The sequence below is a fragment of the Oryza sativa genome, chromosome 1, assembly GCF_034140825.1.
Source record: "Oryza sativa Japonica Group chromosome 1, ASM3414082v1".
In the NCBI taxonomy this organism is placed as follows: Eukaryota; Viridiplantae; Streptophyta; class Magnoliopsida; order Poales; family Poaceae; genus Oryza; species Oryza sativa.
This window is the reverse complement of record NC_089035.1, coordinates 37,259,411-37,286,801: the sequence shown is the minus strand read 5'-3', so window position 1 is coordinate 37,286,801 and position 27,391 is coordinate 37,259,411. Positions and strand designations below refer to the sequence as shown.

Sequence of the window (27,391 nt, the reverse complement as noted above, 5' to 3'; positions counted from 1 at the left end):
TGATGTTTTTGTTCAAATTATTTTATCTAAACCAGCCTTGGTGCATCGAGATATCAATTTCATTTTTGGGGGCAAATTCCACGTGGTAGACGGTTGAGAGGATCGCGGTCGACGTGGCGACGCCTTTTTGATGGTTTTTTTTTTCCCCGCAGGAGAATCTGCGTCGCGCACTGACCCGTACAGCACTCAACTCTCTCTCTAACCTTTCCCCCATCGGATCGGTTGGTTGGTCGAATCTACCTCGCTACACAGTGGTAGGGGTAGAGGGAGGGTAGAAGAGAAGAGGGGGGAATCGCCGGAGGGTTCGAGAAGATTCTAGAGGGATGGAGGAGGCGGCGGCGGCGAGCAACGGGGGGCTGCTGTACCACGAGGTGCAGGAGGGGAAGCTCTGCGCCGTGCACTGCGTGAACACCACCCTGCAGGGGCCCTTCTTCTCCGAGTTCGACCTCTCCGCGCTCGCCGTCGACCTCGACCAGCGGGAGCGCCAGGTCATGTCCGAGGGCGCGGCCGGCGCCGCCACCACCGCCGCGGGGGACTTCCTCGCCGAGGGTGAGGGCTCCCACAACGTCTCCCTTGGAGGAGACTTCAGCATCCAGGTTGGCTTGCCCCGTCTATGGCCCTCCGCCATCCACGCTCGTGGGGGGTTTATTTATTTCTTTTCGCTTGTCTTCTGTCGTCCTGGTTAGTGAGATTGTTGCCGAGATGAACTTAGGTTGCCTGTAGGCCTGTAAGCTTCGAATTTAGCAAGATTGTTGTCGAAATGAACTTGGTTGCCTGTAGGCCTATAACCTCGAAGTTAGTGAGATTGTTGTCGAAATGAGTTTGGTTGTCTGTAGGCTTGTAGGTTCGAATTTTGGGGGGTTTGCTTGACGTATCATGTTGTTGATGGTACATTCTAGTTTAAGATTCTCAGATGGCTTCCGGAATTCCAAATAATAAATGATTTATAGCATAGTGGTCAATATGTTATCATGTTGAGGATGGTGAAGGAATGTTTATTTGTCTGAGACAGGAACTTGCCCACACTATTGTTCTCAAATGCAGATAAAATCATATAATTTTTATTGAAACCTTTCTATATGGTTAGGTAATATGAAGGGTTTATATTTATCCTAGACATCAGCATTTGCATGATTCCTTTTTGTAGTCACAACTTTGCTAGTTAGGAATATGTTCATAGGTTTTTGTTGCAGCAGTGTAAGTACTATGTGGTGATGATGACAGGAGATTGCATATTGCTGTATAGTTTCTTCTTGAGAAGTTACAGAAATTCTATGTGACTACATCTGTTTACTCCCATAGTTGCACGTTCATTTAAATTAACAACATGTGGGAAATAGTTGGGTGAGAGGGCTTTTTGTAAACGTCGACAAGAGTTCTCTTGGCAGGTTGCAGTTTTTCATGTTACGTACTTCACTACTTGCCATGCAAAGATACAAGTAAGTGCGTGCATGCATGCATGCATATATAATTATTAATTCTTCTGCGATTATTCCGACCAAATTTATGTTCGTGGTGTGCGCCATAAAGCTTTTACTTGTTTTGTTGCTTTGAGCTTTGTCGTGTACTGAATTGTGACATTAAGGAGAAATTTATGTTCTAGCTGTCTAGGTGTTATCTCTTACCTGTTTTAGGAAAAACAGCATAAGAGGTTTTTGAAAACCTGTTTGGTGTTTATGGGAATTTTAATTTTACATTAAGAACATCAACGGTGTTGACATGGACATTAAGGTTTGTATTATACTTTTAGTAACAATAGAAAAGAACAAAAATCTGAAGTTTGCGCTGAGTCCATTCCACTTATGGGCAAACCGCAGTAAAGCTCTGTCATCTGGGGTCTAACGTACAAGCAGAGGGGGTGATGGCAAGGAGCAGTCCAGGATGCGGCAGGCCCAGGCCCAAGTTATTCTCTGAGACCATATCCTTCTCTGGCTGAGATAAGCCCTTATTCTAAATTAGTTATGGTTAGAATAGTCAGTTTATTTTAGGATTTGGTAAGAGTTGGTTTGAGTTAGTTTTCGACTCAGATTGAGTTAATAGTTTGATTTGGAAACTATTGTTAGGGGTGGCTTTATAATCAAGCTCACGGCAATTGTTTAGCGGAAAATGCAATTAATTCTTTTCTCTAGCCGTTTCTAATGTCCTTGCCTCCCTGATGCAGTGCTGATCATGGCAATCAAACACCACCCTTGAGGTCCAGGGCCATGACCTATCACCTCTCACGATTATGATCTTCAACATATTTGACCCACTAACATACCTGCCCATGACAAGCTCGCAGTAGTTGAGTTTGTCATTAAAGCTTGTGGCTTGCCAGTTCTATCATTGTGGTAGACTGGTGTCCTAGATATGCCTATATTTACATTATCAATTGCCAAGAATATAATAGATCCTCAAATGCAAGTACAACTACTGGTTAATGTTTTGCCACCTTTTTTTATTAAAATTTGAAGGTATCAATTTTACAGTTTGCGGTAGAAAAAGATTTAGCGAATTCAGGACTTCGCTGTTAGCAATGATTAGCGAGCCCAAAAATATGGTGAAAATGTTGTCCATCTATGTTTTCTCAGTCCATGCACTATTGTTTATTGTTTTTGCACATATGCTGCCGATATTTGGATGTTCTGTATCCCTAGTTATCCTTGATGCATGTCTCTGTCAAATGTGGCCAATACCAATTTGCTGTAAATAACATTAACCATGTTTGATATGTTACCTTTTAAATTTGGGGTATGCAAGTTTTGCAACTCTTGTCCCTTGGGATCCATGGGAGAAGAATAAATTGTGCCTGTTCCCACTGCCCACTGTAAATAGTGTAACATGTTTACTCTGCTCTGGCAGCATTGCATATTTCGGAATTGTTACATCATGTAAATTCTCTTGCCATACTAGTGACAGATTTATTTCCATGTGCCTTTGGTATACATGAGCTGATATGTCTCTTTCATTCAACTTATTCAGGTGATTCTTTATGTAATAGTTAAAACTTAAAACCTTGTCACTGAATGGTTAACTAGAACTAAATGATAGTCTTAGATCTATTTAGTTAGAGAGAACATTCTGAATTCATATTTTTCTGGTAAAGTACATTTAGTTTTTTATTCCTTCATATCGGTCATTAATCATTATCTATGGCATTTAAGACCATATTTCATTAGGAGTAGTTTTTCTATGTGGAGGAGCATTTTTGCCTGTAACCTGAATCTTGATTCCCTAGGGTACTTTTTGTCTGCATTTCTGAAGGAAAATCTCCATATGGTCTATGGCTTTTATATCCCTGTGTGTAGTTCATGTTCTTCATGGGCTATGAAATTCCTTAGAAATTGTAATGTCTTAGATAAGTGTTAAGTGGTTTTGATGCTTGGAGCAGTAAATACCCTATTCCTTATTATGGCAGCGCGATGTCTTTTACGCATAGTTACTCAAGCTAATATATTGTTACAACTCATTTCCAGTGACTACGCTGCAAGTTCATACACTCAACTATGCTTTTCATCTTACTCTATAGGTTCTGCAGAAGGCACTTGAAGTTTGGGATCTGCAAGTTATCCCCCTTGACTCCCCAGATGTGGGGTCATGCCTATTTGACCCTGAGCTGGAAACTGCTTTCATTTGCCATCTGCAGGACCACTGGTTCTGCATTAGGAAGGTAAATGGAGAGTGGTACAACTTCAATAGTCTGTACCCTGCTCCTGAGCATCTATCAAAGTTTTACCTATCAGCTTTCATCGACACCCTGAAGGGGTCAGGCTGGAGTATCTTTGCAGTGAGGGGCAATTTTCCTAAGGAGTGTCCCATGGCAACGGAAGGCTCTAATGGTTTCGGGCAGTGGCTGACTCCTGATGATGCCCGGAGGATAACCTCCTCTTGTAACCAGGTCCAAACACCTACTCAGCAGGCAGGCGTCTCTCTAGTTGCTGATCAATCAGAGGAAATGAGTGAAATGGATATGATTGCTGCACAGCAGGAAGAAGCTGACTTAAATGCTGCTATAGCTGCTAGCCTGATGGACACTGGGGGTCCATTTGCTAATTATGCAGCTCACGAAGAAAGCAGGTCTCAGGATGCTTTTGCAATTGAATCAACATCAGGTGAAATGAGCAAAGACGGCAATCTGGAGGAGCAAGGGGCTAACAAGTCTGAAACAAGCGAGCCTAACAGCGATAATATTGAGTCTGCTTCAGGCAGTAACCCGAAGCAGAACACTACCTCTTTAGAGGGAAAAGAATCTATAAAAGAAGATTAGGACGGCATGATTCGGGATGGAACTGTATTAGAATATACAGACAACAAAAAGAAAAAAGAAAAAGAGGGGATGCATTTCAACTGCTCTCCATTTGACTGGGGGAGTGATGCTATTGTGAACTTCTTTCTGATCTGTGAATGCCGTATACAAATCGTCTGAACTGCCCTGCTTAAAAACTTGACTTTTGTAGCATTATGTTTAAACTGCATAGAGACTAGAATGGAGGCTTTGTCTCGTTCTTTTCCATCTCAACTTTCGCATATACACCTTTTCCTTTTACAGCTGCAGCAACTATGATCTTGAATCTGTTGTATCTTTTCTGTTATCGTCTGCAGTATGGTATAGTAGCAGCTCAAAACTCAGGCATGTTTAGTATGTTTCATGCAAGTATGAATGCATTTTTGTTTGAGAAATATGTAGTTGTGGATCAAAACATGGCCTCGTTTGTGAGATATGACAAGGATCAACGGAGAAGACAGACATTATCGGCCAATGTCATCCTTCACAAGCAAAATCAGGTTTGTTTTGTTTAACCTGGTGTTGGTGTTCCGCTTGGGAAATGATGTGGCATTATTTCAATTTTCAAACGTGTATTTTTTCTTAGAAAATTTCTTGAAAACCTATGCACATTTTATAGATTGCTTTCCAATGTTTTCATCTACTAGGAAGTTTTCACTGTATTTAGCACACTTCGATTGTGCCTCTTCTAATCGAAGTCTCATCAAACGGTCGGATACCACATAATTTCTAGGAATAGTCTATTTGATATGTGACCGAATAGATTTCAGCCAAGGATTGCATCAAGATTCGTGCATAAACAGTGACCTTATCCTCTCTCCTGTTCCTCTTCTCTCCGGCATAGCAAAGGGGTGAGCTCGCTAGCGGCCCCCCTCGCCTCGTGGGCACCTAAAGGCATGAACGGTTTTAGCCGCCCACCACCCTTCTCCATCACCATGACTTTGGCGGTAGCGTCGCCCCTCCACCCGTGTCCACCATATATCGTCAGTCCTAAATCATCCATGGTCATCCCTCTATACCTCGGGGAAGAGAAACCCTCTTTTCCCCCTCTCCTATCGACCTCACACCCTATACCCTAACTGATCAAGGCCGCTGCTGTCCCGTCTGAGTTGCGGCTCGCTGAAGATAGAAGACAAGGAGGCCGACATAAATCTTCGCACAAATTCAAGGTCCCACTTTTAACAGAAATCCGCTCCAAATTTCAGTTTCATGAAGGTTAGCAATTGTTATTTCTAGGTAATACGATTAGGATCTTTTCTAAATTTATCAATTTAACTATCTAATGGTTACTTCAGTCTGACGCTGATAAAAAATTATATAACGATAAAAACAGCATTTCTTTTAAGGAACAATACTGCTGTGCAGGAATTTCCGTCATCCTAGCGGTGTTCGGTGAGAACTTGAGATTGATATACGAAAATACTATGCATGCTACTTCTATGTAAATACTAGTACAATTCTTAACTGATCACTGATGGTGAACGTCATATATTGTATCGCTACAAATCAGTTGAAAAAGGCTATGGGCTTTCGCTGGAAAACGTTAGTCATAGTATTGTATGTGAACAATCGTACTTATAGCAACTACTCCCTCTGTCCCACAAAATGTCCAACTCTAGCTTCACAAGGTAGATACAAGGAAAGAGATAAAGGATCAAAATGCCCCTAATAAATAGGAAAGTTATATTACTGAATAGTTAAGTAAGGGGTTTTGAAGAGATAAAAATTTTTAATTTGCGGACCAATGGTAGTTAGGTAGAAGTTGATTTATTTTGAGATAAATTTTAAATCTTAAAACTGGTTTATTTTGAAACGCAGAGATTATGGTATAAGATGGTGTGTTGTTGCTGCAGCTACACCAACAGTCTAGGCTGCTGTAGCGCCACAGCCAAGGGAAGTAGGGAACGGAAAGACCCCCCAAAGTTCAATAGGACACGGTGCTGATGACGTGGCGTGGCGGTGCCCCACGCTTGCGCCTTTTTCTCCTTGGCCTTTTTCATACTTTTCTTTTTCTTTTTCTTCGTCACCCAGCAATTTCCAAACTAAAGCTCGAGGAGTTGGAGTATGCGGGGGATTCAGCAGATACCACTTCTGCATCACGCCGCTGTTCTTGCCGTGCGCTTTTCTCCCCTTTCCACCAGCTGAACTCCCGATCGGTCTCCCCCGATCAGAGAGATCCATTCATCCACCCAGCAAGGCAATGGATGCCTCTGACCAAGGTTGCCGGCTGCTCGGCGCCCAGAGATCGCTGCACGGCCTCCTCGGCGGCGGCGCCAGTGAGCTAAGCTCAGTTATCTTCTTCAGTTCGCCCGCCGTAGATCGCCTCCCCTGCGGGCTGTGGTTGCGCGGCTTCGTTTGCATTTTGCGTTTTGTGATGTGGTGGGTTTTGTGGGCGCCGCAGTGGCGGATGTGGTGCTGTGGAGGAGGAAGGAGGTGGCCGGCTGGTCGCTGGCGGCGGTGGCGGCGTCCTGGGTCCTCTTCTATTGCTTGCCTGGCTACACGCTGCTCTCCTTCGTGTCCAGCGTGCTCATGATCGTGCTCGTCGTCCTCTTCGTCTGGGCCAAGGCCGCGCGGCTGCTCAACAGGTGGATTTTTTTTGTTTGCAGTTTATTTGCAGTAATGTGATTTATTTGCCTCCAAATTGTTGATGCACTAGTGTGATTTAGTTCAGATTATTATTGTACAAATTGCTGAATTCGACTTAGCCCTTAGATGACTTGCTTTTGTTGTTAGTTGTTACACTTGCTATTGATACAAGGAGTGGATATCATTTGTTTGGCCTTGGCCCTTGGATTGATTAAGCTTTGACATTTAATACTTGTGAGTGTGAATGTACTGGTAGTCGGTGGATAAATGATCATGGTGTAAAAACTAATGTGGATGATATAAATTGGAAGAGAGTGAGCAGCAATGCAGCAAATTATCTTGCTCGATCAATGCCCTGATATGTTCATCATAGCTAATGCCATTGCATCAGAACGAAAGCGGCCCATCCAATTATAAACTACAGCTGCTCCGACTGATGCTTTGATTGATGCTCAAAACTGAACAATGGAAACAAGCGATATGAAAATTCCACGTTTAAGTGCAGGAGGATCTAATCCATGACTTTCTAGTTGCTGAATGCTGACTCTAAAGGCATACAAAAATTCGATGCAGGCCACCTCCACCTGTTCCACTGATCAAAATATCTGAAGACTCAATGAGCAAAGCAGCAGCTGCAGTGGGTAACATCCTACATAAGGCACTACAGGGTTTTGAAAACATTGCACACGGAAAGGACTCCAGTCTCTTTTACAAGATGGTTTCAGTATTACTGCTGATCTCCATAGTTGGCCGTGTGACTGATCTCATTACTTTGGTATATGCATGTAAGTTCTTTTACTGTTTCTCAATTCTAACTAATTATCACTACTCACCTATTGTTGTTAAGAACTTTATAGTAGGATGTAATGTGCAATGCAGTGATGATATGCACTTTCATTAGTTTTCTGAGAATTGTGTCAAAACTTGAAACTTACAGCAAAAAGACTCCTGTAGAAATATCATGCAGAACATATAGAAATAAATGTTATGTTGAAATTTATTGGTCTGTGTCATATTCATGTCTAGTTAAAACCACCCTGAGTAATTACATTTAATAACAGTCCGAAATTATTTGTGAGCTATTACTTAATAGGTGAAAATTATTCATTTCCAAAAGTTGGTCTCAAAGATAGGGACATTGACTTGGCAAAGGGGATCTCTGTTATCTGCCTAGTTAACAGTAGCATTATGTGCAGCCAATTTAGTACAAAAATTTGGGAGAAGTCAAGGAACTCTTCTGAAATTTGTGGTGGAGCCATTCCAATCAGTATAGAATATCATATATTTTTAAAGGAGGCACAATAACAAATGTGATGTATTGATCTTTAGTATCATCTTACTGATCAATGCTGACTTTGCTGAACTTTCTATCTCCCAGGCCTTGTTCTTGCTCTCACCATCCCTGCATTGGTGGATAAATATGAAGAAAACATTGCCAAGTTCTTAAATCAAGCGTCAGCAAATATTCAGGCATGTGGACAAGCATGGAAAGCATATAAATCTAAGATTAAGAACTGATCTTGGAAAACAATAAACTGTTTTGATCTCATTGTACAGTTGTCAACAAAATTTTGCCTTGTATACTTGTCTTCCTAGAGTTAAACATGTTGACATCCGTCTTACTGCTCTGTCTGACTGTCTATATACTTCAGTCTTAGCACTGCAATGTTCTGCGCTTCGGTTGTGTTTTCAGTTATCTATACGTTCTTGTGCTATGTTTAAAAGAGAAACATAATCCTTCAGCCCAACAGCTTGGTTTCTGATTGGCAGTTTGGCACTGAATTCTCATTGACCATAGCCGGGTACAAAGTAACTAGACAAAGAGGTTGGTTACTGAAAACGAAAGAGCTTGACCGTATTTTCCTTAAGCCGAAGATCATTCCTTGACTGGATTCAATCCTGACTAGGAAAGTAGGAAGCAGAGCGCAACTACAGATCAGCGTCACCGGTCACTCGTTATTCGTTTCGCCGGAGGAGGAGGAATCGCCATGATTCTCGAGCACGGTGACGCAGAAGCCTAGCGCTGGGAGAAGGCGGGGACCTTGAGCATGAACGACCTGTAGTATCTATGATGATGCCGTAGTGGGATACTGGGATTGCGCGATCACGGCACGTCAGGTGTTCGATAGATTGCCTTAAATCTCGATGACCAAGCGCGCAGGCGCAGCGTGCGCATACAGACACTCATTCACTCACTGTCGCACGAACGCCAAGACCCCAAGACGGGAGAAGGACGCGAGGGAAACCGGGTTGTCTCATATACGACTTTGCTTGTTATCGCGAGCAATTCGAACTTCGGGAAGTAAATTTGCCAAACATCCATTCGTCTTTTATCTGCTGGATGTATGTGTTTGGGCCTCCTGCTCGGGAGAATTTTCAGAATATGCGATCGAATTCGCACTACTTTCAGGATATGCCACCCAATTCGTGCTACTTTCAGAATACGCCATCGGAGTACGAATTTCCTTCGTTCCGTGCCACTCCGTCTCTTCCGTCCGAAGCGCCGTCGTCTTCTCCGCCCGGCGCCGCCGTCGTCAGTCCGCCACCGCCCGCGCCGGCGTCCGTCTGTCGCCAGCATCGTCCATCCTTGTCGGCGTCCATCGTCATCGTCGTCGTCGTCCACGGCGTGGCGTGGGCGCGGAGGGAGGCGAGCGCGACGCGAGGGCTAGCAGCGGGGCGAGTGTGGCCGCGAGTGCTAGCAGCGGCTGCGGTGGCAGGGAAGGGGTGGGGGAGAAGCCCATTGTAGATGGGGGATGGGTAGCGGGCGGGCGGCGTCCGTGGTGGTGGTGGTGGTGGTGGGGAGGAAGATGAGGAGGACGAGGACAGGGCACCCTCGCCGGCGTGCTCCAGCCGGAGGACGCGCTGCGCGAGTGATGGAGGATGACGATAGCGGCGACGGCGAACGGACGACGCTGTGGCTGACACGGGCGCGGGCGATGGACGACAATGATGGCGGCGACAGCGAACGGACGGCGCCGCCGCTGACATGGGCGCAAGCGCGGGCGATGGACGACGATGATATTGGTGACGGAGGACGGACACTGGCGCGGCTAACACCGGCGTCGGCGCCGGCGGTGGCGGACTCCCTCTCTCCGCGGCCACGCCACGCCGTAGACGATGACGATGGACGCCGACAAGGATGGACGATGCCGGCGACGGACGGACGCCGGCGCGGGCGGTGGCGGACTGACGGCGGCGGCACCGGACGGAGAAGACGACGGCGCTACGGACGGAAGAAACGGAGTGGCACGGAACGAAGGAAATTCGCGCTTTGATGGTGTATTTTGAAAATAGCACGAATTAGGTGGCATATCTTGAAAGTAGTGTGAATTAGATGGCATATTGTGAAAGTTAAAGCGCAGGGCAACGCAGTGAAGAGCCCTGGGCTCCTGGCCCTGTGACCTGCCTACCTACCAGCCGCCGGCGGCCTACCGATTGCCCCTCTCGTCGCGTGACCGTGAGCGTGACCGACGGGCCAAACCCCCAGTCCGTCACTTAGCCTCGGCGCGAAACACGCCACCGGATCGATCGGCGCACGCGGGGCTTGCCGGCTGCACGCGGTGCCCGCGCACCCGTGGCGCGGCGCAGTAGCGTGATGTGGCTCTGCCAACCAACCGTCAGTCCGCGTCATCTCCTGCCAGGCCGCCCGGTCACGAGTGGCTTTCCCGCGGCCGAGACATTACATAGCTTTTGGATCTCACGTCCGATCCGGTGGCGGACGAGAGCAGAGAGCCAGACCCCCACGCACGCGGCGCGGGTGCAGGTCAATGCAGGTCATCGTACTTTTCGTTCGTTCGGTCACGGGATGGATGCTGCTCGGCGCTGCCAACAATATGTTCAACCGGGTGGAATTTGGTGTTTACTCGCCTGATGGGGACACGAGCGGAAACTTGACGCGTGTCGCACGTACGAGTTAGACTCAAACCGACAATAACAAGGTTTGACGCGGGGAACGAGCCTCTCTTCTCCCGTTGGATCGGTGGTCGCAACAGCGCAAATTTTCATCCACGGCGGATTGGTTTGTGTGGTGCAGGTGCGACCGGCATCTCCGCTTCCTGGACAAAAAAATGAGCGTCTATCAAATTGTAACGATGTGCGTGTCCTCCTTTCTTGGACTAAGTCATGAATACCGACCGATCTTCTCTTGAAAAATGATCGCGTTTTCATCCTTCGGTGCCAAATGACAAACCACAAGTTAGTTCCGGAGGACCCAAGTCAGACGGAATACCAAGCAAGCTTGCTTTCTGCGGCTTAATTAATTTGGTTACTCGGTGACAGGAGATGATGCTGTATGGGCCCCTAACGTCTCTAGCGGTCTAGGCGCCTAATGCAACAAGGACGGATCGAGAGCGACGCCTACCCGACTAGACCCAACGCGGCGGCCAACAATCGTGTCCGTCTGGTGGATTCCCACTTCAGATACATATTGGCGTCCATCATTCCATTGGGCGACCTGCATGCCCAGGCCAAGAATTGGGATCCGCTTAACAATTGCACGTAACTTCGACCGTCCATTTTATTCAGGCTTTGTTTAGTTTTAAGTTTTTTCTTCAAACTTTTAACTTTTCCATCACATCAAAATTTTTCTACCCACATAAGCTTTCAACTTTTCCATCACATCGTTTCAATTTCAACCAAACTTCTAATTTTAGCATAAACTAAACACACCCTCAGGTCTAAAGCTATAGTACCCATGTGAACAGTGACCCGTGCTACAATATTACTGCTACAGTGCTGTGAACAGTGCATTGTGTGATCTGAGCCGTCCAGGGTGTATCCAATGATGTGTACTGCTACTGCTTATTTTGCACTTGACTGCACCTGATCCAAATCCCCAGGCCAATCAAACACAAGAGAATATCCTACATCTCTTCATACTGACAAAGTGACAATTAATCCAGCACACCGTTTTATAAGTCAATCTCCCGTGTGAGCTCGTGTTAATGTTGATAAAATATACTCCATCTGTTCTAGAATATAAGAAGTTTTAGAGGTAGACACGGTTATTAAGAAAGTAGGTAAAATTATATATGAAGAGTTTGTGATTGGTTGAGAAGCGGAGGTAGATGAGAAAAGTGAGGGTTGGAGGGCTGTAATTGGTTGGGAAGGGAATGTTGATGAAGAAGTTGTTATATTTTAAGACAAATATTGAGTACTAAAAGTGGTTATATTTTAATATAGAGGGAGTAGATACACACGTTGTAACAAGCCTACAAGACATGCCTATTAGCTAGTCACTTTTCTGAAGTTCCCCGGTCACTACGGCATTTCTTTTGTCCATTTCGACGGGTGAGACTGAGAATCAATGGGCAAATTAGAGAAATTCCTCACGACTAAGAGGGCAGAGGCTACGAAGACGTAGCATTCATAGCGCACGCGTGTAGCCGTAAGCCTGTCCTGCTTGCGAGCCACTGCATCAGGCTGATAATAACTTCTCAACATGTTTCTTTGAATGACTCGCACGAAACGATACGAAATTCTATTAATAAAGTAGGAAAAAATTATAATATTATAATTCTGGAGGGTCATAACCAGTAAAAAATGAAAAAATATACCGTCACCCGTACACCGACAACACCAACACACAGATCCGGGAGAAGGCTAGCACCGAACCACTTTTCAACATGTTGGCAGTGCCGTTGTTATAAAAACGTTTCTGCAGTCAGGCACTGCCATATCCACGGAAACGAATGGAAGAAAAAAAAAACTTTGTGATTTGTCAGCAGACCACTTGCTAAAAGACCAGTTAAAATCAGCAGTATGGCACTAAATGGGCAGGACCATCTCCACTAAATTGAAAGACGAGGATTAATGAAAGGATTTCGCTGACTGGTGCCGGATAGGCTCATCCTCACGTCCTCACCAACCAACCATGCAAGCCCGCTCGACCCCGGATAGGAGGGCTACTTCAACGTCCGCATCGTCTGCGTCGCTCTACCCCTTCGGACGCATGTGCCCTCCGGTGGTGGCATGGTGCATTGCAATTCATGTCAGGCTAAATCGATCAACCAACCACACGGGCCTACGGAAGCCGCCGATCCAATGTAATCTACACGCGTCGCGCCCGCGCGCAAAAGAAAGGCGAGAAAAACGACCTATATATGCGACGTGCTCGGCCACGACCCACACGACAGCGAACGTGCGCGCGTGCGTGTGCAACGGCGGCCCAAGGCGCAAACGCGAACGCCTCAATCTTTCCACTTCGTTCCACCTCTCCTCCGTGCAAAATCCCCAGCGCGCACGCCTCGTCCCCCTACGTGCCGCGGGCGTGGTTGCACGTCGTACGTACGCAGGCGTCCTCGCGAGGGCGCGCACGCAGGTGCGAGCTCGTGGCGGGTGACGAAGCGGTGAAGGCAAGGCATCGCGGCGGCTGTTTGATCCGGGGCCTCTTTTTGCTCCCCGTGATCAGGTATTCGGGTGCTATACTTAGGTCTGGCAAAAGTCAGCCGGGCCGCGCGCGGTTTGGCCATGGCTGCGGCGCCGCCGTCCGTGGCGTCGTCGTCGTCGTCGTCCAGCCCCGTCCTGTCGGCCGCGCACCGCCGCCGGCTCAACGACGTCGAGCGAGACGCGTTCGACTACGGCGGCCCGTGCGACGTCGACGTCGATCATGATGACGACGACGGCGGCGGCGGAGTGCGCCGCGGGCACGGCGCCGGCGTGGCGGGTGTCAGGGCGCTGTTCTCGTCGGCCAGGAGGAGCAAGAGGGCGTCCGTGATTATCGATCAGGCATGGCTGCGGAACGTGGTCGCGTGCCTGCTCGGCCTCACCGTCGTCGCCGGGCTCGTGCTGAGCTCGCACCGAGTGAGCGGCGCCGGCGGCGGGAGGCTCGTGCAGAGGATGGACCTCGGTGACGGCGAAGTGATGGGCTGGACGGAGGAGAACTTGACGGCTGTTGCTCGCCAGTCACCTGACACGCCGGTAAGTACGTATCGCCGTTAACGGTTCGGTTAATCAATCCCACACAAACCGGTGCTTAGCGGTTGGTGCACATACTAGACGGTAGATAGAGTCAAGATTATTTAAGAAAAGAGGAAATTATGACGCGCCATGAATGATATATATTTGAGTAGAAGTGTAGAACTCGTTCCAGCTTTTGTTCCTGGGTATAGACATTGAATTGGCACAGACGTGTTGGAACCTACTCTCTTCGTGGACTGGATGTCACCATGTGTGTACGCAAGAGAAGTATAGAACTTAGAGAAAAATTCATGGCGAGCGTCCATGGCCTTCAGGTCTCAGCTGTCTTTTGTATTCTTGCTTAGAAACACGCTGAACACGGTAGAGACATTTCTTCTTCAGAAGTTACAGGGGAAGCCCTTCCATCCGTGTCTTTGTCGATGGATAAGTGCCTGTTCTTGTCGCCCGTGGTGTAGCATAATGGTATTTTCTTTAGCACATCGCTGTTTCTTCTTTTTCGCGTAGTTATTATCGCTGGTGGTCATCCGTTGCAGAATTCAATCGGGAGAGTGATTCCCTAAGGTTAACGCCACTTATGTAGGCCCTTGGCGCCTGCAGCGCGAGGCCCTTCCAAATTGCTTGATGTTGATGTCCAGGCACTCAAAGCTGGGATTTGCTACAACATTTCAAGAAACTCACATTGAAGAAACTCACAGCGTTACACAAACATTCATTTCATTGCTAGTGCCAAAACAATCAAGCAGCATAGGAGAAAAAACATTTTTCAAGTTTCAGCACTGAAACTATCGCCAAGTTGAAACAGAGGTTCAAGACACAAATAACCAACAGATGCACTAAATCTTGCAAATGAAAAGAAAAAGTGGGTTCCTAGTGTTTCCTGGCTATCTAAATCCTCTGCATTAGGTTATAGGAATGAAAATCTGACTGTCGCAATTCTAGTCCCATGCCCTCGACAAGGAAAGATGAGAAAATGAAGTGGGAAATATACATCAATCAATTATATCCTCACTAAGTGCTAGAATAGTGCTTCTATGACTAGAACACTAGGAAAAAGATTTATTTGATGAAACATGATTATCACCTGTTTCCCTCTAATTAAAAGCGTCTTCTGTAGACCTGCAAGTAAAGTAGCAGGATGATCATTGTCATATACGATGTTCCTAATTACAAGAGAGATTTTTTTTTAATTCAATCAGCTGTTTTTTCCCATTCATGAAAGCAAAATATGGTTGAAATGCTACTATGCTAGTAATAATATTCTATGATCAACGAGCTCTATACTGAAGTTCACCTACAAAATGAACAGATGAAGATATGGATGACGCCAGATAGTGAAGGTTATGGCAAATGCATTGAACGCCCGAAGAAACATGACAGTAAGCTATTACTCTCCATCTTTCAAGTTCATGCTAGTTTAAACTGAGTGCCTACGCTTAACCACATATCATATGCTTCTTGCCAGGAATGAACAGTGCAACAGCTGGTTATATAATTGTTAATGCCAATGGTGGATTGAACCAGATGAGACTGGGAGTATGTACACATCTATGTTAGGGAAAAAAAACCTTTAAACATATCAAGATGATTACGACTTCCAGCTCACTTACATTGCTTCAAAATCTTTCATGCAGATAAGCGACATGGTTGCAGTTGCTAAGCTCATGAATGCAACACTAGTAATCCCTACTCTGGATCACAAATCATTTTGGACTGATCCAAGGTTAATCTCTTTATGACCAGTATAAATATACTATAATGAGGGTCCTAGAGAAACTACTGGGATATATAACTGATGTTTTGGTCCTAACATGCAGTGATTTCAAAGATATATTTGATGTGGAACACTTCAAGAAAACTTTAGAGGGTGACATTTCGATTGTGGATTCCTTGCCACTAGCTTATAAAGGATTGAAACTTTATATGAGAGCACCCACTTCTTGGGCCAAGGTATGGACCAATCACTCAAGTGGGCATCAAAGTTATTTAGAAAAAGACATAATATACTGCAGTCGAAGAGTTATGAACTGCTAGTTACTTTTCTGCAGGCTTCTTACTACAGAGCTTTCTCAAGGACACTGAAGAAGGCCAAAGTTGTGAAATTCACACATACAGATTCACGAATTGTTAACAATGGTCTTCCCCCATCCATCCAACGACTCCGTTGTCGGGCAAATTATGAGGCACTAAGATTCCACAAAGAAATTGAAGAGCTGAGTACTGCTCTAGTAGATAGACTGAGGAATGGATCCAATCATTATATCGCACTTCACTTAAGGTGATTGAAACTGGAAATGTTAAGTGAAGCTGACATAATTTTGCTGCAAATAATCTTGCAGATCAGTAATGTACTTCCTTTTCTTATCAATTAACAGGTATGAGAAGGACATGCTCTCATTTACTGGTTGCAGCCACAACCTAACACATAAAGAGGCAGATGAGCTGAGAGAAATGAGACTCAACGTGCGGCACTGGAAAGAGAAGGAAATCAACAGTAGGGAGAGGAGACTCCAAGGACGCTGCCCTATGACTCCTCGTGAAGTAGCTCTTTTCCTCAAAGCTATGGGCTATCCTTCCAGCACAAAGATCTATATTGTAGCAGGTGAAATATATGGTGGACATAGCATGGATTCATTAAAGGCTGAATATCCAAACATATATACACATTATAGTCTGGCAACGGTAGATGAGTTAGAGCCTTTCAAGCTATACCAAAACAGATTAGCTGCCTTGGACTATAATGTAGCCGTCCAAAGTGATGTTTTTGTGTATACGTATGATGGAAATATGGCTAAAGCAGTACAGGGTCACAGAAGATTTGAAGGATTCCAAAAAACCATCAACCCAGACAGGTACAGTTCTAGGAATGTTGTAATTATTATACCTCAATTGTAAGAGCTGAATTTTTTAACTGATTGTAGGCAGAAGCTTGTGGGACTCATTGACAAGCTTGATGAAGGTACACTAACATGGAATGAGTTCCAAAGTGAAGTGAAGATACATCATGAAAACAGACTTGGGGGTCCATATCAGAGGTTATCTGGTCGAAGTCCTAGGCAAGAGGAGTACTTCTACGCAAATCCCCTTCCAGGCTGCTTGTGCAAAAGAATGCAAAGGATTAAATGACGCTGATTTGTTATGAAGAGGATGTGATATTATTGTCTTCAAAAGTTCCAACCACTTCCCTGATGTAGCATGGATATACAAACACAAAATCTTCTAACAAAGAATTACACTGGTAATGGACAGGGACAGCCCACAGATAATTTTCCTAGATTAACAGTGTATGCAGCCATCATTCATAGAAAAGGAAGCAGGAGGGGCAGGTCCATTTATTATCGTCTGAGATCTGCATCTCCAGTTGATTATTTATTCAAGTATACAGGAAACGGAAGAGTAAAAAAGATTTTAAATACCAGCAAAGCATAGATGTGCCAGAAGTGATGGGATAGCTTGAAAGAATACCTTTTTTAGTGCATGTATGTAGTTCACACTTCACACACTCCATATGTACAGTCTGTCCTCTTTTTATATTTTGTATTCATCCCAAAATTGCAGCTTTATTCAGATAGGCATGTATGATGTATATAGAGAGAGCAGGATGTACCCAAGAAGAAACAAGTGATGAATGGTAAATTCTTTTTTAGTTTATTTCATTCCATTGAGTCTTTGCATTTCAAGTTTGCTTTAGGAATTTGTGCTGCCATGATGCCAACAAACATTTTATCACTAAGTTCAGTTGATTGTTTTGGATTTCTATGCTTTGCTCCATTTCATATCAATCATCCTCGATATCATAACTAAATATCATCCATGTTGCCAGTTCCTCTCAAACAGAGTACTGTTGTTCTTAATTCTTAAACACATTCCCTGTTAAGTTTCCTTGAATGTGTGAAACTAAGTCAATTTCAGAAATTGTGACTTCATTCTGATTATTTAGCTTTATCACTAACATAAATGTGTGCAGAAAAAGAAGCACCAATTTAGTGACATGGGTCAGTGGGTTAGACACTTGCATCCCTACCATGGAAGTCAATAGGTAAACATAGCTCTTCAAAACTGTAAAGCAATGGAAGCCTCCAAGTGGCAGACACATTTTTCCAACTAAAACTGAACACTGAAACAATATGGAACGGACGATAGGATGATACCTGAAAAGCCTGTAAGCTGTTTTGGTAAAACTTTTCCCTTGACCACCTCTGTTGCAGCACTCATGAAATACACTTGTATATCATGAGCATTGTTCTTTTAATCACAAATGATTACCAGTCCGCCAGTCACCACATAGAAGGCACATATACTTGCTCCTTCAAGTTCTGGGCAGCACTCTCAGTAGGGAATCCTCGCACAGCACCAATAGTCCATTGCGAAATGATTCCGGCAGCAACAGCGAATCTCAGATTCCTCTCCAATGTATCCTGGTCCTCATACATCTCAGGACAAGACGTCAATTTTCTAATAGCAGCAGCAACAACAGCATCTCCAGAACCTGTCCGGTCAGTTGTGTATGGAGTTATGAGTGCATCCTCCGTCCCAATCACGCAGCCATGAAACTTGGGTGTGTAGTAGTGGATCCTAAGTGTTCCGTATGTCACAAGCAAGAGTTTTATCCCATCATGCCAAATGGGAGCAATTTCTTCGGGGGTGTAATGGTAGTACTGTGGCCAGTTCCTTGTTAGATGAAAACCATCCAGATAATACTGAGGTGGATTGGCACGCTTATATTGATAGTACTCGTGATCAAGGAGGAATTCCAACTCATCCCTTGACACCTCTATAATATCAGCCTCATTCCATGCCTTGTTTATCAACTCCTTTGTTTCATCCCTTGACCTCCACAAAGGCAATGGCAAGTTAAGATCAAAGAATATTTTACTTCCAAATTTCTTGGACAGTTCAATTGCTCTGAAGAGTGTGCTTTCCATTGAGGGAGTCAATAGGACCTCTGAATTGAAATGGAACACTCTAGCCTGCAATTACAGCACGTTAGGTCTAAAATTCATTTTTTTTTGCTTTCCATCAAATCATAAATAAAGAAAAGACGGTCTACAATCTACTTTCACGGGCACATAAAAAATTCATCTTCTAAGGATAAACATCATATAACAGGGTAAAATTTGTTTGTCTTTTTAATCTGCAAAACTGGTTGGCTTGGCACCATTGTATGTTCAACTGAACTAATGAATAGACATAAGCAATTGTGCTCTGTAGTACACTACTCACATAGAGTCGGTGTTTTTCAATGCAACAATGTACCGCAGCTGAGCGGTGGATATCCTTGCCGAGAAATAAAAATGCAGCAATGGAGTATGCAGAAGTCACCAATTTCAATCATTTACCACAAAATCACCGACTCACCTCTTTCAAAACATCCACATTGATCTCAGCCTTGCTGAGGGAGTCCTCGGCAGCGCTCTTCACCGTCTCAGCCACAAGCCTCGTTCCGCCGCTGCCGTCCTCACGGTCCCGGAACCCGACCTTCATGCGCGCAGTGGCCGTGGCCGCGCCGTCGTCGAACCTGATGGCGCGCGTCTGCACTCGCTCGCAGTTCATGCGGTACACAAGCTCGCGGCCGAAGTCGTCGTCACCGACCTTGCCGAGCACCGCGGCGCGGCCGCCGAGCCTGGTGAGCGCGATGGCCACGTTGCTCGCCGCGCTCCCCGGCGCGCGCGCGAACTCCGGAGGCTCCCACTGCAGATGCAGCCACGTGGAGTATATGTCCGGGTGCATCTGCCGGTCCGACACCCGCACCGTCGGGACGAACTCCCACCGCGGCGCCCCGAAGCAGCACACCAGCGGCGGCCAGTCGTACGGCGAATCCTCCCCGTCTTCGGAGTCGCTCCCCGTCGCCTCCGCCTCCCCATCCTCATCTTGGACCGCTCTCTTCGAATCCTCCGTTCCGGGGCTCGCCGCCCGGACCTCATCCTCCTTCTCCGCCGCCTCCTGCTCGGCCTCTTGCTTGGATTTCCTTGTCCGACGGCCCCGCCGCTTCGGCGGCTCCTCCTCGCCCTCTGAATCAGACTCCTGCGTATTCTTCTTGGTCCTGCGCCTCGTGGTCTTCGCCTTCGGCGGCGACGGGGATGGGGACTTCCTGCGCCCGCGGCGTGGGGCGGGTTCAGGGGATTCCGGTACGGCGGCGCCGTTCGGGGAGCAGCGAATATGGCGGCCTCGGAAGATGCTGGGGTGGATGCGCGCGGCGAGGATGGTGGGCTTGGGGAATAAGGATGGCAAGATGAGGAATGGGGAGGCCGCCATGGCCATAGCCGGCTCTCTCCTTCGGTGGGAAGCCTGGTAGAAGACGAAGGTGTTCGACTCTATCCAGTTCGCGTTGAAGGGTTTAGCGACCGTTAAGGATGTCGGGTTGCGCCCGAATCCATAAACTGGGTTGCAGCCTTGCGGGTATGGATCTGAGCGCTTTGTAGGCCCAACATTGAAACGGAACGGTGCTGCACCGCTAACTAATATGGGCCAAATTCGATCTCGACGGCCAGCCTGAAGTTTAGATTTGACAGTTGCGTTGGCTCAAGTATGAGGTTGCAGTGAGCGTCTCCAATAAGTTCAGGCCGGAACAAATTTACCGTCAAGGAGCATAACTGCATAAGCTGTGTACTCTGCCCGTGACTGAACTGCAGAGTATTCTTGTGTGCATGCTTGATTCATTTTTCCGGACTACTGAAATTTTTCCCAAGATATGTCCATTATTCGTTGATCCAAACATACATCAGTACAGAACAAAGTCAAAAGGATAAAGAAATAGAGAAATAGCTAGGGCCTAGGAGTAACAAGGACACCCTGATAAAAGTACATGCGCATCAGTACATCACTAGACACCAACAATGGAGTCTCGCCGTATCACTCGACGGGGACCATGACCTCGTTGGTGCGCAGCGGAGGCAGAGTAAACGGCGGGTTGTACCGCGCCAGCACGAAGGGGCCCTTGACGGTGAACCCGTCCTTCTCCAGCGCGGCCTTGAGCCACTCCGCCTTCTCCTTCACCACCTTGTCTCCGGTCAGGCCGCTGAACCTCACCACCCCGTACTTCCTCTCCCCCACCTGCCGCAGCACCACCCGCTCGTCCGTCGGCCGCGGCGCCTCCTCCACCTTGCTGTACTTGGACGGCAGCAGAAACTGCATTGTCATCTGACCCTTCCCCTGGCTGCGCTCTTCGGCCGTGATCACCGGCGCGGTCATCGCCACCGGCTCAGGCTCACCGGAGGTGATGACCGGGGCCGTCATGGCGATACTCTCGGGCTCGCCGGAGGTGATGACCGGCGCGGTCATGTCGATCTTCTCTGGCTTGGTGTTCTGCGGGTTGCCGAGGGCGCCGATGTAGTTGCCGAGGACGGTGAACCCGCCGTCGCGGTCGCCTTTCATCTCCGCGGGGTCGTAGGTGACCTCGGCGACGACGCACGGCGGGTACTTGCGGACCTCGTAGCCGGCGCCGGTGTGGAGCACCTCGTGCTTGGGCGTCTCCACCGTGATCTTGCCCAGCACCATCCCCATGGCGGTCGACGGCCGGCGAGATCAGCGAGCAGGTGAAAATTAAGGTCGGATTCGATCTCAGCGGCGGGGGTGGGTTTGTTCTTTGTTGGATACTTGGATGAGTGATTGGCGGTGGGCTTGGCCGCTTGGAGTTTAAAGAAGCGGCGAGGAGGCGGGATGTGTGGACGAAGTGGGGAGCCTGAATCGCGGCGCGTGTTGCTCCACGTCCGCGGTGCGTTTTGTCTTCGGCTTGGCGGGCAAGTCCAGCACTCTGCAACAACCTCGATACGTCCTCCGTTGGCTTTCGCTTTGACTAGAGGTCTAGAGCCGCTGGCGCACGGTATTTTGCTGCTTTCTGGAGTTCATGGGCTGGACTTTGGGCTTTACCAAAATAACAGGACCAAATGAGGGCCAGACGGCCAGTAAATAATGGGCTCGACGCTTTCGACCAAGTTATATGAGCATGTGACAAAGTTCGGCTCTGATCATATATCTATTATATTATTAAAACAGCTTTGAAAGGAGACACCATGTTCACTGTGGGGGCTAGAAATTTTCACATTAATCGGAGAAAAATAAAAAAAAAGAAAAAGGAGAGTCCAAGTAGAAGTACAATTTAAAAATAGCTGAAATTCGAAATTAAAAATAAGCAATATTGAAAGAAGTTTCTATATAAGAACCCAATATGAGATTAATCAAAATTCGAAATAAAAATAAAAAAATCCAAAATCAAAAAAGGAAAGGAGAGTCCAAGTAGAAATACAATTTAAAAATAGCTGAAATTCGAAATTAAAAATAAGGAATATTAAAATAAGTTTCCATATAAGAACCCAATACGAGATTAATCAAAAATCAAAATAATAATAAAATAAAATCTAAAATTAGAAAAGAAAATAAGAGTCCAAGTAGGAATACAATATAAAAATATCTGAATTCGGAATTAAAAATAAGGAATATTAAAATAAGAGTCTATATAATAACCCAATACAAGATTAATTAAAATTCAGAATAAAAATAATTCCCACATTAATTGGAGAAAAAGAAAAAAAAGAAAAAGGAGAGTCCAAGTAGAAGTATAATTTAAAAATAACTGAAATTCAAAATTAAAAATAAGAAATATTGAAAGAAGAATCCAATACGAGATTAATTAAAAATTAGAATAAAAAATAAAATAATATCTAAAACTAGAAAAATTAAAAGAGAGTTCAAATAGGAATACAATTTTGAAACAACTGAAATTGAAAATAAAAAATAAAAACATTAAAATAACACAATACGATATTAACTAAAATTTTTTAAAAAATTCTGAAATTAGAAAAATAAAAATAAGATATCAATTAGGAATACAATTTATAAATAACTAAAATTTGTGATAAAAATAAAGATCATTGAAAGAAAAGACCATCTAAAACACATGACGAGATAAATTAAGTAACATGCCTATAAAGAAGTAGAGTGGTGGCGGTTGATATGAGATATAAAAATTGTTAATAAAACACCAAATAGAATCCTAATGACGATTAAAAGGAGAGACGTCAGGCAGGCCATGAAGCAAACGAGTAAGGCGATTGCCGGGACTTCTAGAAAGTAAAAAAAAACCCATTGATAATCATATTCAATTTTTAAAATCTCAATGATAATAAAAAGGAGAAGCAGCGGGCGGGGTGTATAAGAGCATAGTTGTAGAGCCGCCGACGGTTGACAGGACTTCTAGAAAATAAAAAATGAATTCCAACGACAGTTATGTTCGATTTTTAGAATCACAATGTCAATAAAGAGTTGGCGGCGGACAGGCTGTAGAGGGGCATTGTAGCATCGTTTGATGGGACTTCTAAAAATTATAAAAAATAAAACTACAAGTCCAATTTTTAAAGGTTTTGAACTTCTAAAAAGTAAAAAAACCCAACGATAATCATGTTCGATTCTAAAATCTCAATGCCAATAAGAAGGGAGGCAGCGGGTGAGCCGTAGAGGAGTACAATAGCAAAGCCGCTGACGGTTTGGCGGAACTTCTAGAAAGTAAAAAATGAACCCAAACAAAAATTATGTTCGATTTTTAAAATCTCAATGACAACAATGAGAAGAGACCGTGGACGGGCCGTAGAGTAGTATAATGGCAACGTTTGATGGGACATCTAGAAATTATAAAAATGAAACCCAACATGACAATAAACTCTAAAAACTATAAAATCTAATTTTTAAAGGTTCCAAGAAGAATGAATGAAAATAGTGGTAGATCGAGCAAGCAAATAAAGAAGGAGATGACATAAGGGATAGCAACTGGTGTGACTTTTAAAAACTATATAATTAGAAACACGAGGATGATAAGGTTTGGTCTTTCAAAGTCTTAAGACAATGAAATAGCTAGATAGCTATTTAATAAATTTTAAATAAAATCATACTTAAAAACTATATGATTTTGTTTGGATGCTAGCCGCTCAATTGCGCGGGCCACCCAGCTAATTTAAAAAAAAACAAAAAGAAAAGTTCGGTTCTGATTGTTTGATTCCAAAAAGAATGAAGCAAGAAAAATAATTTACATGTAGAATCCCTCAAAATCAACTCTAAATAGTAAAATTCAATTTGTGGTTGCAATTGATATGCCAACAAGTAAACATAGCTTATTCATTCTTTTGGTGAAGTAGTTCGTTCCGTGAGCCTATGTGCAAATATTCCAATTCTTGCAGCAATGAAAAATTTCATGAGGAGCTATTGTAGTAATCCAGCTTACAATGAGAGGCTAAAAGGAGGAAGTAGTAACAAGACAGTGACGAATTGGAAGGCTCCAGAAGCCCATCCTTTATTCAGTACTGAAATCTTAAAAAGTGGCGAACTTCGAACATGATTGTCCTAAACACAAGCAGGATGAGAAAAGAATGACCACACGAGCAGTAAGTACATGGAATTTGAATACGGGCACGCCTCGCACACTCAAATCTTTCTTTTTCAGGTGAAAACTCCTATACCCAATCTCATTCCTGGTATCATGAACTTGTCGAGTATACTCTGTATATACGCACATAATCTGTAAGGCGTTCATCCATGGCATTTTGGATGGTCAACAGGAGGTGGAGGGAGCAGATTCGGGGCTGGTCCGTTCAGCACCTCGAAAACCATGGCCAGCCCCAACGGCAGGTGCGCGTCCAAGTGACAGTGCATGAACCACATACCTACAGTTTCATCCCCGATGCATGGAACCAATCAGAAATCAGTTGCAACTCAACAACTCGACAGTCACTTGCACGGTTGCACCAAATCATGTAAGGTAAAAATAAATTAAGCGCCGCGGGCTCACCTGGGTTGTTCGCCATGAACCGGATCACCGCCCAGCCGCCGGCCGGCACGGCGACGGTGTTGCGCACCTGCGGGTCCACGAGGTTGTACTTGCTCTTCATCGACGGGTTGAACCGGCCGAGCCCCTGCGCCAGCAGGTAGAAGTCGAACCCGTGCAGGTGGATCGGGTGGTTCTCGGTGCCGAGCGTGCTACTGTACTGCTCGCTCTGCAGCACCACCTCCACCACGTCGTTGTACTTCACTTTCTTCACCGCCGTCGCCTTCCTGAACCCCTGCATCGGCGGCGGGAAGTCCGGGAAGTCCTCGGAGTACACGCCCGGTACGCCCTTGTAGAGCGCCTCGAGTAGCGACACCTTCTGATCCGGGAACTGGAACGAGTTCCTGTTCATGGCCGCCACGAGCGCGAACCCGCTGCACTTCGTCTGGTTGGGCGCGCACGGCGCCTGGTCCAGCCCGAACGTCACCACCATGTTGTGGTCGACGGTTGTTGGCACGCCCGGGTCGCTCGGGCGCGCGAGGCCGGTGAGTGACCAGTAGAATCTGCCGGCGGTGACGACGTCGTCGTGGGGCGGCAGGGACGGCATGGCCGCCGGGGCGTAATTCGGCACGCCCTTGTACTTCACGATGCCCGTGGCGGTGGACTGGTCGAACGGCACGGCGACGGTCTTGCTGTCGAAGACGTGTGCCGCCATGTAGTACCGACCGGGCGATGCTGTGGTGTTCATGAGGGCGTCCACCGTCTGGCCCGGCGCGATGACGATGACGTCCGTGGCGTATGGTTTGGTGTAGCTGGCGTCGGCGGCGACCACGGTGAAGGTGTGGCCGGCCACCTTGAAGAAGAGCTCCACATTGACTGCAGCGTTGATGATGCGCAGGAGGCAAGTCTTGCCGTACTCCACCTCCACTTCATACATGGCGGAACCTAATGTGTTGCACACACACAAAAAAAATGCAGGTCGGGAAAATGTTGGTCACAGGTAAACTATCTAATACGTGCTGGTGGAGCTGTACCTTTGCAGCGATTCTGGTCACCTGGCATGCCGTTGATGGTGAGCGCATCTGAAATCTGAGGCCCTAAGCCGGTCAGGTACCCATCATTCTCCACATCGTCCACATTTCTGTTCCACCACTCACCTGCCAGAGAAAACAACAATTACGTAATATCGTGACGAGCCACACAGCAAAAATGAACCATGCCACATTGCCACCATCTCTCCATCGTGTATACGGTACTAGTTCTTGCGTACCTAGTAGGATCGGGATCTCTTCATATGGTTCAGGGAACGGGTACCCACTCGGCCCATTCCTGGGTTTTATGATGAGCGCGCCGTAGATGGTTGCTCGGAGGAGCGAGGAGTGCGCGTGCCACCACAGCGTCCCCTCCTGGCCGGTGATGTTGAACCGGTACGTGAAATTGCCAGAAGGCTGGATGGGGCATTGCGTGATCTTGTTGGCCCCGTCATTCCAACCACTCCGGAGCTGGTATACACCGTGCCTGCATCAATCACCACCGGAGAGGAAACACATGAGTTTTGGGCCGGTTTGTCCAGGTGTGGTAGGCCGGAAGCCCAGAATGATTGAGGGACTATGGGCTGTGTGGGCTGGATATGTGAGGCCCACAAACATTGGCAGTCTGTTGTATTCAGATCACGCCCCCTGTTTGGCAAAGGAAAGTTCAGAGAATGTCAAAGCGCTTACCAATGGAGTGACAGAGGGTACGGTGAGTCGTTCACGGCGTGGACGACCAGTGTATCGCCTTCGGTAACCTCTATGGTCGGTCCCGGCAGCTGCTGGTTGGCCGTGTAGATCACACTGTTCATGCATAGCTGGGTGATCTTCGTACCGCCCACCTGAATTCAGGTATACGCAGAACTTAGAAAGACATAGCCGTGGACCCTTGCAACACTCCACTCCAAAACGAACAAGCACCACAGCCACAGGTGGAGCGACGCGCGCGAAAGCCAGAGTACAGTACATAACGCTGGATATATACGAAGAGAGCAAACATGCACACAAACAAGTTTCTGGGCAGGAATTTTTACCTTGAAGGTGTGCTCCACGACGGCCGCGCTTGCTGCTGCCGTGCAGAGAACCAGCACGAGCGGCACGAGCATGGCTGCCGATGCCATGGCCGGAGTCTTCAGTAGCAACTGGAGTAGCAAAGTTGAGGAGACACACCGCCATGGCGCGCGCGTCCTTAAGTATTAGCACAATAGTACATCCTATTGAACTGACATTGGAACTAGTCTATCTTATTACTTCTTCTTGCAGAACGACGTATGAAACAGCGTATTCGTGAATGCGTACGTAAGTCTAATGAACCGATTCCACTTGGCCGTCATGGCGTGAGAGCTTTAGTAACAACGAAATCAGATTGCGACGGCATGAGCCATGGAGGGATGCTGTTTTCCTCGAAAACGCAGTTGGATTAAATCACCATTACAGTATATGGCACGTCATGAAGTTGGTAAAGGAAGAAGTTTGGCTAGATGTAGCATCTATCAATTATTCTAAGTGTGTATCTGAGGTCAAGAGCATCCAGTAGAAAATTTCTACACTTATACATATTGTTTTACTAAAGCTCCATCTAGCACGTATAGTACGTACCGTCTCTTCAGTTAAAAAATTCAAATAATTGAGTTTAATAACAACGTGGATGACACATTCAACAAGAAAAACTCGTAGTGTCTGCGCATGTACCATGTGTTTTAAAAAACAACACACACTCTCGCACACGCGTACAAAACTTCCATCAAGTTCTGACTAAATGGTGGACTCCACGACCCTACACCTCCTGGCCAAATGTAGGCTAACAAAGAGAATATGGACAGAAATCCAGAGATGGACATG

General features: G+C 46.1%; 6 protein-coding genes across 9 annotated transcripts; 3 read left to right on the top strand and 3 right to left on the bottom strand.

Moving 5' to 3' along the window:
* The first annotated feature begins 232 nt into the window (after window positions 1-232).
* LOC4324808 (putative ataxin-3 homolog) lies at window positions 233-4,659 on the top strand. The gene is made up of 2 exons (NM_001428161.1): window positions 233-596; window positions 3,509-4,659. The coding sequence occupies exons 1-2, from the start codon at window positions 324-326 to the stop codon at window positions 4,244-4,246; spliced, it is 1,011 nt and encodes a 336-aa protein (NP_001415090.1). The 5' UTR covers window positions 233-323; the 3' UTR covers window positions 4,247-4,659.
* Window positions 4,660-6,351: 1,692 nt separating this feature from the next.
* Window positions 6,352-8,471, top strand: LOC9271780 (reticulon-like protein B12). Its single transcript, NM_001428162.1, has 4 exons — window positions 6,352-6,540; window positions 6,666-6,849; window positions 7,424-7,635; window positions 8,229-8,471. The coding sequence occupies exons 1-4, from the start codon at window positions 6,465-6,467 to the stop codon at window positions 8,366-8,368; spliced, it is 612 nt and encodes a 203-aa protein (NP_001415091.1). The 5' UTR covers window positions 6,352-6,464; the 3' UTR covers window positions 8,369-8,471.
* A 4,508-nt stretch (window positions 8,472-12,979) lies between these two features.
* On the top strand, window positions 12,980-17,421 carry LOC4324806 (O-fucosyltransferase 19). The gene is made up of 8 exons (XM_015761265.3): window positions 12,980-13,768; window positions 15,075-15,144; window positions 15,231-15,301; window positions 15,400-15,488; window positions 15,583-15,715; window positions 15,814-16,043; window positions 16,141-16,617; window positions 16,687-17,421. The coding sequence occupies exons 1-8, from the start codon at window positions 13,319-13,321 to the stop codon at window positions 16,889-16,891; spliced, it is 1,725 nt and encodes a 574-aa protein (XP_015616751.1). The 5' UTR covers window positions 12,980-13,318; the 3' UTR covers window positions 16,892-17,421.
* Window positions 13,875-20,075, bottom strand: LOC4324805 (fructokinase-like 1, chloroplastic). 4 transcript variants are annotated; one of them, XR_001541342.3, is made up of 4 exons: window positions 19,124-20,075; window positions 17,917-18,735; window positions 14,850-14,884; window positions 13,875-14,423 (listed from the first exon to the last, which is right to left on the bottom strand). XR_001541342.3 is itself a non-coding variant. In XM_015761278.3 (2 exons), exons 1-2 carry the CDS (start codon window positions 20,024-20,026, stop codon window positions 18,043-18,045), a joined length of 1,596 nt encoding a protein of 531 aa, XP_015616764.1. In that variant the 5' UTR covers window positions 20,027-20,075; the 3' UTR covers window positions 17,794-18,042. The 4 variants fall into 4 exon arrangements, 1 of the variants encoding a protein (XP_015616764.1); XR_010737699.1 differs by lacking the exon at window positions 13,875-14,423 and adding an exon at window positions 16,650-16,857 and having other exon boundaries at window positions 14,466-14,884; XR_001541340.3 differs by lacking the exon at window positions 13,875-14,423 and having other exon boundaries at window positions 14,466-14,884.
* Window positions 20,076-20,448: 373 nt separating this feature from the next.
* Window positions 20,449-21,375, bottom strand: LOC4324804 (heme-binding-like protein At3g10130, chloroplastic). The gene has a single exon (NM_001428159.1). It carries the CDS (start codon window positions 21,266-21,268, stop codon window positions 20,618-20,620), a length of 651 nt encoding a protein of 216 aa, NP_001415088.1. The 5' UTR covers window positions 21,269-21,375; the 3' UTR covers window positions 20,449-20,617.
* A 2,645-nt stretch (window positions 21,376-24,020) lies between these two features.
* On the bottom strand, window positions 24,021-26,756 carry LOC4324803 (laccase-8). Its single transcript, XM_015776768.3, has 6 exons — window positions 26,584-26,756; window positions 26,240-26,391; window positions 25,789-26,036; window positions 25,553-25,675; window positions 24,543-25,463; window positions 24,021-24,417 (listed from the first exon to the last, which is right to left on the bottom strand). The coding sequence occupies exons 1-6, from the start codon at window positions 26,668-26,670 to the stop codon at window positions 24,284-24,286; spliced, it is 1,665 nt and encodes a 554-aa protein (XP_015632254.1). The 5' UTR covers window positions 26,671-26,756; the 3' UTR covers window positions 24,021-24,283.
* Window positions 26,757-27,391: the final 635 nt, after the last annotated feature.

Coding starts and splice junctions, on each gene's coding strand:
- LOC4324804 (NM_001428159.1), bottom strand. CDS start 21,268: ATGGGGATGGTGCTGGGCAAGATCACGGTGGAGACGCCCAAGCACGAG.
- LOC4324806 (XM_015761265.3), top strand. CDS start 13,319: ATGGCTGCGGCGCCGCCGTCCGTGGCGTCGTCGTCGTCGTCGTCCAGC. Junction 13,769..15,074: donor GCCAGTCACCTGACACGCCG/GTAAGTACGTAT, acceptor CAAAATGAACAG/ATGAAGATATGGATGACGCC. Junction 16,618..16,686: donor AAAACCATCAACCCAGACAG/GTACAGTTCTAG, acceptor AACTGATTGTAG/GCAGAAGCTTGTGGGACTCA.
- LOC9271780 (NM_001428162.1), top strand. CDS start 6,465: ATGGATGCCTCTGACCAAGGTTGCCGGCTGCTCGGCGCCCAGAGATCG. Junction 6,541..6,665: donor CCTCCTCGGCGGCGGCGCCA/GTGAGCTAAGCT, acceptor TGGGCGCCGCAG/TGGCGGATGTGGTGCTGTGG. Junction 7,636..8,228: donor CATTACTTTGGTATATGCAT/GTAAGTTCTTTT, acceptor TCTATCTCCCAG/GCCTTGTTCTTGCTCTCACC.
- LOC4324805 (XM_015761278.3), bottom strand. CDS start 20,026: ATGGCCATGGCGGCCTCCCCATTCCTCATCTTGCCATCCTTATTCCCC. Junction 18,736..19,123: donor ATGTGGATGTTTTGAAAGAG/GTGAGTCGGTGA, acceptor CTGTAATTGCAG/GCTAGAGTGTTCCATTTCAA.
- LOC4324803 (XM_015776768.3), bottom strand. CDS start 26,670: ATGGCATCGGCAGCCATGCTCGTGCCGCTCGTGCTGGTTCTCTGCACG. Junction 26,392..26,583: donor TCGTGGAGCACACCTTCAAG/GTAAAAATTCCT, acceptor ACCTGAATTCAG/GTGGGCGGTACGAAGATCAC. Junction 26,037..26,239: donor TACCCTCTGTCACTCCATTG/GTAAGCGCTTTG, acceptor TGATTGATGCAG/GCACGGTGTATACCAGCTCC.
- LOC4324808 (NM_001428161.1), top strand. CDS start 324: ATGGAGGAGGCGGCGGCGGCGAGCAACGGGGGGCTGCTGTACCACGAG. Junction 597..3,508: donor GAGGAGACTTCAGCATCCAG/GTTGGCTTGCCC, acceptor CTTACTCTATAG/GTTCTGCAGAAGGCACTTGA.